The sequence below is a fragment of the Aethina tumida genome, chromosome 8, assembly GCF_024364675.1.
Source record: "Aethina tumida isolate Nest 87 chromosome 8, icAetTumi1.1, whole genome shotgun sequence".
In the NCBI taxonomy this organism is placed as follows: domain Eukaryota; kingdom Metazoa; phylum Arthropoda; class Insecta; order Coleoptera; family Nitidulidae; genus Aethina; species Aethina tumida.
The window spans coordinates 3,832,309-3,843,032 of record NC_065442.1 but is presented as its reverse complement, the minus strand read 5'-3'; the positions used below and the strand labels follow the sequence as shown (position 1 = coordinate 3,843,032).

Sequence of the window (10,724 nt, the reverse complement as noted above, 5' to 3'; positions counted from 1 at the left end):
TATTTTATATTTTATATTTTATATTTTATATTTTATATTTTATATTTTATATTTTATATTTTATATTTTATATTTTATATTTTATATTTTATATTTTATATTTTATATTTTATATTTTATATTTTATATTTTATATTTTATATTTTATATTTTATATTTTATATTTTATATTTTATATTTTATATTTTATATTTTATATTTTATATTTTATATTTTATATTTTATATTTTATATTTTATATTTTATATTTTATATTTTATATTTTATATTTTATATTTTATATTTTATATTTTATATTTTTATATTTTATATTTTATATTTTATATTTTATATTTTATATTTTATATTTTATATTTTATATTTTATATTTTATATTTTATATTTTATATTTTATATTTTATATTTTATATTTTATATTTTATATTTTATATTTTATATTTTATATTTTATATTTTATATTTTATATTTTATATTTTATATTTTATATTTTATATTTTATATTTTATATTTTATATTTTATATTTTATATTTTATATTTTATATTTTATATTTTATATTTTATATTTTATATTTTATATTTTATATTTTATATTTTATATTTTATATTTTATATTTTATATTTTATATTTTATATTTTATATTTTATATTTTATATTTTATATTTTATATTTTATATTTTATATTTTATATTTTATATTTTATATTTTATATTTTATATTTTATATTTTATATTTTATATTTTATATTTTATATTTTATATTTTATATTTTATATTTTATATTTTATATTTTATATTTTATATTTTATATTTTATATTTTATATTTTATATTTTATATTTTATATTTTATATTTTATATTTTATATTTTATATTTTATATTTTATATTTTATATTTTATATTTTATATTTTATATTTTATATTTTATATTTTATATTTTATATTTTATATTTTATATTTTATATTTTATATTTTATATTTTATATTTTATATTTTATATTTTATACTTTATATTTTATACTTTATACTTTATACTTTATACTTTTTCATATTTCATATTTCATATTTCATATTTCATATTTCATATTTCATATTTCATATTTCATATTTCATATTTCATATTTCATATTTCATATTTCATATTTCATATTTCATATTTCATATTTCATATTTCATATTTCATATTTCATATTTCATATTTCATATTTCATATTTCATATTTCATATTTCATATTTCATATTTCATATTTCATATTTCATATTTCATATTTCATATTTCATATTTCATATTTCATATTTCATATTTCATATTTCATATTTCATATTTCATATTTCATATTTCATATTTCATATTTCATATTTCATATTTCATATTTCATATTTCATATTTCATATTTCATATTTCATATTTCATATTTCATATTTCATATTTCATATTTCATATTTCATATTTCATATTTCATATTTCATATTTCATATTTCATATTTCATATTTCATATTTCATATTTCATATTTCATATTTCATATTTCATATTTCATATTTCATATTTCATATTTCATATTTCATATTTCATATTTCATATTTCATATTTCATATTTCATATTTCATATTTCATATTTCATATTTCATATTTCATATTTCATATTTCATATTTCATATTTCATATTTCATATTATTTCATATTTGATATATATTTTATATATTATATTTTATATTATTATTTTATATTTATTTTATATTTATTTTATATTTCGCATTTCGCATTTCGCATTTCGCATTTCGCATTTCGCATTTCATACTTCATACTTCATACTTCATACTTCATACTTCATACTTCATACTTCATACTTCATACTTCATACTTCATACTTCATACTTCATACTTCATACTTCATACTTCATACTTCATACTTCATACTTCATACTTCATACTTCATACTTCATACTTCATACTTCATACTTCATACTTCATACTTCATACTTCATACTTCATACAAAATTTTCGAGTATACCGGAACAAATAATAATCCAGTGGTGCCAGGTCTGGAGAATATGTTGGGTGTGGCATTGTATCCCATTTAAGCTCTAAAAGCATTTAGTGAATGACCAAACTTGTGTGAGTTCTTGCATTGTCTTTTTGAAAAATTACACCTTTCCATTTGATCAGGTTTCTCCTTTTCTGTTGAAGTGTATCATTCAATTTTTCCAGCTGATGACAGTAGACTTTCGAATTAATCGTTGTGTTATCCGGTAAAAGCTAAAAAAAACGATTCCTTTAATATCCCACCAAACAGTCAGCATCACCTTTTTTTGTTGTAAATCGGCTTTGGAAATGGTTTGAGCCGGTTCATGTTTTTTGCTCCGTGACCACTTGCGTATAATGTTATAGTATGCAACCCATTTTCCTCAGTGATGATGCAGTTCAAAAACGGTTCATTTTCGTGACGTTTGGGAAGTGAATCGCAGACGTCAATGCGGCGACACAGATTTTTCTCTGTGAGAACATGGGGAACCCATACATCGAGCTCCGAGGATAATCCCAGGCCTTTCATTCAAGTGGTCATAAACTGTTGAATTTGATAAATTTAACTTCAATCCGATCTCACGTGTTGTTATTCGCCAGTTCGCACCAAATTATGCCTTTATCGCGATTTTATCAGCATCAAGCCGCATTCCCGAACGTGGTGCATCTTCGACATCAAAATTGCCAGATAGAAATTTAGCGAACCACTTCTGGCATTGGCGTACTGTCAACAGACCTTCTCCATACACATCGGTCAATTTCTTTTTGGCTTAAACAGCATATTTACCCTTTCTGTAGTAAAACGGTAAGATATGTCGAAAATGCTGCTTATCGCTCTCCATATTTATAAGGGCACCAACCAAAAACTACTGCTTAGGATTTGGTATAGTTTGAAGCCAGTGTTATAATAATAAATATGTTAAATATAGAACGTTTCCTACCCCGAAGGGAGGGAAAGGGTTATTTCAGGTCTTGCCAAAGGCTTGACCTATCGGAGATTACCTACCGCATCTTTCATGCATATTTACCCAAAGTTACCAAATTCAGGCCTCAGTCCTGGCCGAAGGAGGGGAAATTCCCCCCACCACTTGGTCTTTATGGTGCCGGGTAGCACGCATCGCTTAGGTCCGTGAGTCGTTATTACATATTCCGATTTAAGCCGGCAAGGGCTTGCTCAGGTCAAGCCTTTGGCAAGACCTGAAATAACCGCTTTTCTCTCTTCGGGGTAGGAAACGTTCAATATTTCAGTTCTGTGACTTTGGCTTTACCTATCGGAGAGATGTTTAGTTTCTGCCGACACCTATCGCGTACTGTGACCCTGAAAAGAATTACCCCTATCGACCTTAACTACTTGCAAATAAACCAGGAAGACCCCTTTTTTTTAAATTATATATTTATTAAACATAACGTCATACATGTAAGTAATGAAATTCTAAAAGAAAGAAGCTTAGAATATTAGGCGGGGATCAACATTTTCGAGAAATCACTTATTCTATTTGTCAAGCAAGACTAATCTAATTGACTGGTTCAAACACATTCAATACTGCTTGATTTTGAGACTTAGATTTAGGTTTCTGCACCTCCTTACAATAGTACTTAAAGAAGTTTTTAGCACCTCGCCAATTGCCACGCTTCAAGATTCCATCCCCTGTTCGAACCTGTACGAAGCCACTGCCGAACGGATAGACCCTGGACTCGTGCCAATGCCCAGGCCTTTGAAAATCGTCTTTAACCAGCCGGCGATCATTGCTTTCGATGCCTCGGCGACTTTCCTTCTCGTCGTAATAAATAGCCTAATTAAGCCTGGCACCGCCTTGCGCCTCTCTGCTGACACTTCTATTAATCGCTTCACCCAGAAGACCAAATCAAACTCTTGTTGCTTAGATTTTGACAGCTTCCATCCAGACTGTCGATGCCGTATATTGTCAGTCTTAGACCCAAAGATCGACCAAAAGGTAATAGACTCTCGCTGTGACACATAACTGTCCGCATCTATGGCTAGAAGAGTGAGATCGTGAATGCGCCTCCCCGAAGCTAACAGTAATAAAACCGCTGTGTGCCTGGAGACCTGGAAAAGGCTATCCCGGTCAGGGGGATGACTCTTCAACCACTCAATTAGCACTTCGACGTTCCAGATACTTGATTCAATAGGTGTCTTAGCTGCTTCTCGATTACCTATCACTTTAATCATTGATCTGACTAACGGGTGAGCACTCAACCGATTTTCACTACCTGGGTTGGCTAATGAGCTAACCACCGATTTCTTTGTTAAAATAGTCCGGTAACTCAGCTTCCTTTCATTTGCTAAATACCCTAAGTATGAAGCAAACTGCTGACCCGACGGCTGGCTAGGCGGTACCTGGTTCTTAGCACACCACTTCAACCATTGGCTCCAGGCGGAACCATATGTCTTCCACGTTGAACTTTTCCACGCCGATGACACGAGGTCTAAGTTGGAGCTACTCAAGCCAGACACTAAATCGGCCCGTCCCGTATCCGCCAAACCTCCAAACACAGGTCTTTCACGTTCTGGGGGGACATTCCGGTCGCTAGATCCACCAACGAGTGCTCCAGGTTCCGTAATTCGAATGGAGCTGCCAGACTCCTGCTCTTCAGTTCGCTCCGCCAAAAGGTTCTCTCCCATCGAGGAGCCACGACCAGAAATACTCCTTTCGCTGAGTTCAAGCGGTGTAGAACGTCCGGAATCAATGGAGGTGGAGGAAATACCCAGGCTAGGTCCACTACCCAAGCCCTGCTGAAGGCATTGATGAATGCTTCTTCGCTGTCGCTCGCCTCCAGCGTGACATATGCTTCGACTACCCTCGACCAGCTTGTGGCAAACAGATCTATCTGCGGTGTTCCCCACTTCTCGAAGACCAGTTGCGTCGCATTGCTCTTCAGGTGCCAGTCCGTGAGAGGCATTCCTCGTGATAATCTGTCTGCCCAGCAGTTGTATATTCCTGGCAGGTAATAGGGAACCAGGTGAATTCGCGTTCGGTGACTCAGTATCAGGATCTCCTTGACTACCTCTTGCAGAACTTTGGACCGGGTGCCTCCCTGCTTCCTGATGTAAGCCACTACTACAGTTTTGTTGTCGGATTGCAACATCACTGACCTGCGGTGTAAAGCTCCTTGCGATTTATGTGCCATTGGCTCTGCTTCTGCGACCACTGACCCGCTCTCATCTCGCCATTCAGATGGAATCCCCAATCCTTCTCGGACGCGTCTGTCGTCAGAAATATTGTCGGGTGATTCTGGAATAAAGGTCTCGTCAGGTCGAGATTCTGCTTCCACCAAATACAGTCGTTCACAGCAGGCGTTGGAATTGCCCTCTTCTCTTTCGGTTTGAACTCTGAGAGCTGCAGGACCGCTCTCGCTCGCTAAGATCCAGTCGATGACGCCCAGAATACTTCTTGTCCTCCGGCAAGATTTTCAAGTCTCTTTCTGTGTCCCAGATGATTCCCAAGAACTCCAGATTTCTTGTCGGGGTGGTCACTGATTTCTTCAGATTCACTAACCAACCCAAATACCGAAGGCAATTTATTATTCGCTCCACGTGATCCCGCAGGATCTGAGGATCCTGGTGCACATGAGAAAATCGTCCAAATATACTAAAACTCTTATTCCCCACTGACGAAAATAATTTGCCAACCAGTTGCTGATTCTTGTGAATGCTAGAGGAGTCGTAGCTAGGCCAAACGGAAGGCATGTCATATTGTAGACTTAACCTTTGTACGCTAGACATAGGTATCTCCAGTGACGCATGGCAATCGGCACGTGGAAATAAGCCTGAGAAATGTCTAGCCTCACCATATAGTCGTATCTTCTGAGGAACCGAGGAACCCCCCGTTGATTGACCAGGCGAAACTTGTGTGGCTTGAGATACTGATTCAACTGCTTTAAATTGAAGATCTGACTTACTGACCCCTCCGACTTTGGGGCTAGAAACATGGGCGAAATGAACCCTTTTGACCACTTTGCCTTTTTTAACACTCCCTCTTTCAATAACTTCTCTATCTCCCGAGACATTTGCCGGGACTCTCTGGTCCCCAATCTTCTTATATTTTCCTTTATAAACGGCACTGTAATTGGTTTCTTTACGAAGGGGATCTTGTAGCCTTGCAACATTTCCAAGATGTAATTCGAAGCCCCCAATTGCCGCCACTGGTTGATAAAGCTTTTCAACTGGACCCCCGCGAAACAGATAGTCACAACCTCTTGAACCTGACGCGATCTCTGGAGTTGGAACTTGAAGGCGGTTTTCTGGAATTCCTGGTGTTGGTGCTAGTGCCTGGTCTTCGAAATGAAGACGAATTAGATGATCTGTCTGGACCTCTCCTTTGGTCTCGAGACTGGATCGAGCTATTTGAGACACGACTTGGCTGGGGCCTGGGGTTGCTAATACCTCCCCCTCTAGCAGCTTTTGAGGGAAAGTTCTGATACTTTTGGTATGAGTAAAAGACTTTTTGAAAGCCACCTCGTTGATCAAAAAACTTTGACAGGGCTTCTTCATCGAACAGGTGAGACTCAGAAGGAGGAATTTCAGCTAGCTTCACCGCAAGATGACTATCCTTGGGCTTAAATGACTTCCTCCTCAACTCAATCAGTTCTGCGAGTCTCGCACAAGTATAATGGAGAAGATCGTCCGGGATCTCCCTGAAGACTGAGTCGCCCAAAAAGTTGTCCTTAATTTCGTTGTATACATCGGGATATTTTTGCGTAATCTTCTGCACACTCTCGGAAAACTTCTGTCGCTGCTTAAGAAGACCATGCGTGATCGTTCCTATCGTTTCTTCCGCTTTTTCTAACATTGAATTAGCAAAAGATTTGGGCACCAGGGTCTCCAACTGACTATTCACCTTGAGAGCATCAAATACCGGCGAGGCTTGAAGTTTTTTCTGGACCTCCTTGTATTTGATTCTATTCCAGCCTGGGGTACCCAGCTTCTGACACTCCAAGCCCTGTGCTTTGATTTCCGGAGTCGCTGGCGGCACTGTCGGCGCACTTTCCTTAACCTGAGGAACTAATGCCCGAGTTTCCAGGTCAACTGACGGCTTTTCTTGAATTGGCATTAAAGATGGTGCCTTCCAAGCTGCAGAATCGCCATCCAGTTCCTGCTCTGTCTGGCTCTCTTCATCAGACTCATCTATACAATCGTCACTCCATTCAGGTTCGGCATCCCTGTTCTCCAACTTATCCAGCAACACCTGGAACATGTTCTCCATTCTCTGCTCCATCATTGCAATCCTTGATCTCTTGGCCAGCCTACCCTGCAGATTCGAGCCCCTCCTTTTACCAACAAGGCCATCAGGGGCATCGTTTTCATCCTGTTCCTCCTCCGAAGAGTCTTCCTCCGGCCCTAGCAAGTCTGCCGCTTGCCTACGGGAAATAAACTGCTCTCTCAACGGCTTCAAGGCATGCAGAAATAGCTCTGCCTGACTTGCCGAACCCTTGATCCTGTTCACCACTGCCGGAGGGCTCATAATCTGGGCCCTACAAAAGGCTCAGTTCAGCATGTCGATCTTGAAGTTCCGATACTGCTTTTCCGGCAAATCCTGAATTGACGGATTAAAGGGCGTGCAATTGCTACCGTAGGTAGGGCAAATCTCAGCTTGTTGAACACCTGGGGATCTATCTTGTTCCCAAAAACCTCCTCCTTGGAGAGATTAACCATCTGTAAATTTAGAAAGAAAGTGTGAAGTCAGTGAGGGTTCTAAGTCAGCCGCTTGAGAGAGAATGTCTACAAGCAGGAGTTTGTGTCATCAAACACAGTGAGCTGTGCTACACTTTTTTTTTTTTTTTTTTTTGGGGATAGAGAGGGGAAAGTGTAAACCCCCCTCCGGGCACCGATCCGGAGATCATAACCAATTGGAAACCATGCTAGCAAACATGCAAACCATGTGCTAGCACATATGGGGGAAAGGGCGTGTATATACATACACGGGTGAAGTTGAACCAGAAGACGGGACTGACAAAGATGCCAGCCCCCTGTCAACTAGTTCCCGGAAGAACAAGCCCAATCTGAGGAAGGTCCTAGAACCTCCCTGGGTGAGGATTGGGCTTGCAGTTGATCCGTCGGCCTCCCGCCACCACTGGCTTGTGGAGCGGGACTGCCCGAGAGATATGCTACACATAGAATCGCTCCGTTTTGTATGCTTTACCAGGATTGAACGCCGGTATCAGCAAAACCCCGAGCCGAGGGCTGCGGAGACACTCCTCGAGCCGTAGAGGCTGCTTAGCGGAGGTTAAACCGACGGCTGTGCCTCAACCTGAGCCTCCCAGGGAGAGCCGTTACGTCCGCGGCTGCGTTTCGCAGGCCGTGAGAGCGACTGCTACGGTTGTGCTTTACCAGGATTGAACGCCGGTATGAGCAAAAACCCCGAGCCGAGGGCTGCGGAGACACTGCCTGTCTAAAAAGATTTAATACATAGCATGATATCTTACCTTTACCTCTGGTCTACAAGCACGGGTAATTCTTTTCACTTATAAATGATTAATTATTTATAATTAATCTACTAATTAAATAAGATTCACCAATCTTCGAACGTTACAACAATGTTTGGGTACATACACACTACTCGATAAACAATAGCGTACTAACGACTCACGGGCCTAAGCGGTGCGTGCTACCCGGCACCATGAAGGCCAAGTGGTGGGTAAATATGCATGAAAGATGCGGTAGGTAATCTCCGATAGGTCAAGCCAAAGGCACATAACTGAAATAATATAATTTTCTTTCGTGTTATATGTGGAATATAATTGAAAGAGATAGTTTGCAAATATAGATATAGATGAAATAAATACGATCAAATATTTTTCAGTATTTTATTATTTCAAATTTAGGCTAAAGTAAATATAAATTTACACATGTAAATAATACAAATATAAAAACAGTAGATAATAGTTTAGTCCACAGCGTGTATGAAAAAAATAATTTCGTCAACATAGGTTTTTTAAGTCTGTTGGGTGTCCATTGCAGATTATAATGAATATACAAAATGGAACAATGAATGTAAAATAGAAGGAAAACTTGCCATATAAAAATATGAAATTAGAAGCATTTCCTATGAACAATATATGGACCAGATTCGTCGTATTCCAGTTTGGAAATCCACATCTGTTGAAACGTAGAAAGGGAAGCCAAGATTGAACCACCGATCCATACAGAATACTTCCTCTCTGGTGGTGCGATGATCTTGATTTTCATTGTAGATGGAGCAAGAGCAGTGATTTCCTTCTGCATGCGGTCTGCGATTCCTGAGTACATGGTGGTACCTCCAGATAATACGGCATTGGAGTACAAATCCTTACGGATATCGACGTCGCATTTCATGATAGAGTTATATGTAGTTTCGTGGATGCCGCACGCTTCCATGCCTAAGGATGATGGTTGGAAGAGGGCTTCTGGACAACGGAAGCGCTCATTACCGATTGTGATAATCTGACCATCTGGAAGTTCGTAACTTTTTTCCAAGGAGCTAGAACTGGCAGCTGTAGCCATTTCCTGTTCAAAATCAAGGGCGACATAACATAATTTCTCCTTGATATCCCTGACTATTTCTCTTTCGGCAGTAGTGGTAAAGGAGTAACCACGTTCAGTTAAAATTTTCATGAGGTAATCAGTCAAGTCACGGCCAGCCAAATCGACTCGTAGGATGGCATGAGGCAGGGCATAACCTTCATAGATAGGGACAGTGTGGGAGACGCCATCGCCTGAATCTAATACGATACCAGTAGTACGGCCGGAGGCATACAAGGAGAGTACGGCCTGGATAGCGACGTACATAGCGGGTGTGTTGAAGGTCTCGAACATAATTTGTGTCATCTTTTCGCGATTAGCCTTTGGATTCAATGGAGCTTCGGTCAGGAGCACCGGATGCTCTTCTGGAGCCACTCGTAGTTCATTATAGAAGGTGTGATGCCAAATCTTTTCCATATCATCCCAATTTGTTACGATACCGTGTTCAATTGGGTATTTCAAGGTGAGGATACCTCTTTTGCTCTGGGCTTCATCGCCAACGTACGAATCCTTTTGACCCATACCGACCATAACACCCTGATGCCTGGGGCGTCCGACAATGGATGGGAAAACAGCACGTGGTGCATCGTCTCCCGCAAAACCGGCCTTGCACATGCCAGACCCATTATCTACTACTAATGCTACTACTTCTTCTTCACACATTTTTGGTTATACAATACTGTAAATAAAAAAATTGTTAGTACTGATGTTTAACAAATGTTATAAATAAATATTTTATTATGTTATATAGCAACAGTTTTCAATTAATTGTTTATTAACAAAAATTTACTAAGCCTTCTCACCCAATCTTGAATTTATTAAAACATTTAATCAATCAGTTTAATATTAAACTCAACTTAAGAGTAAATACAAAAATTTTGATTTTGTCTTACTTTGATTAATTGTCGGAATTATTAATATAATTCAATAAAAATGAATAATAATTTGCGGGAATAAAAAATATTTATTGAATATCAGCCTTTCTTGAAGCATGTAATAAAAAATTTAAATAAACCTTACCGTCTGGGGCAAGTTACAACGATTAAATGTCAACTTGCAAACCATACCACGTGAGTGACATTTTGAGTGTCAAACGCGAATACATTAAATTTACCGATAATAATCGAACAAAGAAAATTGTTATAAATCGAGGTAGCTATTCATTTTCTATACCATCCAATG

General features: G+C 37.7%; 1 protein-coding gene across 1 annotated transcript; it reads right to left on the bottom strand.

The window, feature by feature from the left end:
• Positions 1-8,834: 8,834 nt before the first annotated feature.
• LOC109607869 (actin-5C) lies at positions 8,835-10,205 on the bottom strand. Its single transcript, XM_020024326.2, has one exon. It carries the CDS (start codon positions 10,203-10,205, stop codon positions 9,075-9,077), a length of 1,131 nt encoding a protein of 376 aa, XP_019879885.2. The 3' UTR covers positions 8,835-9,074.
• Positions 10,206-10,724: the final 519 nt, after the last annotated feature.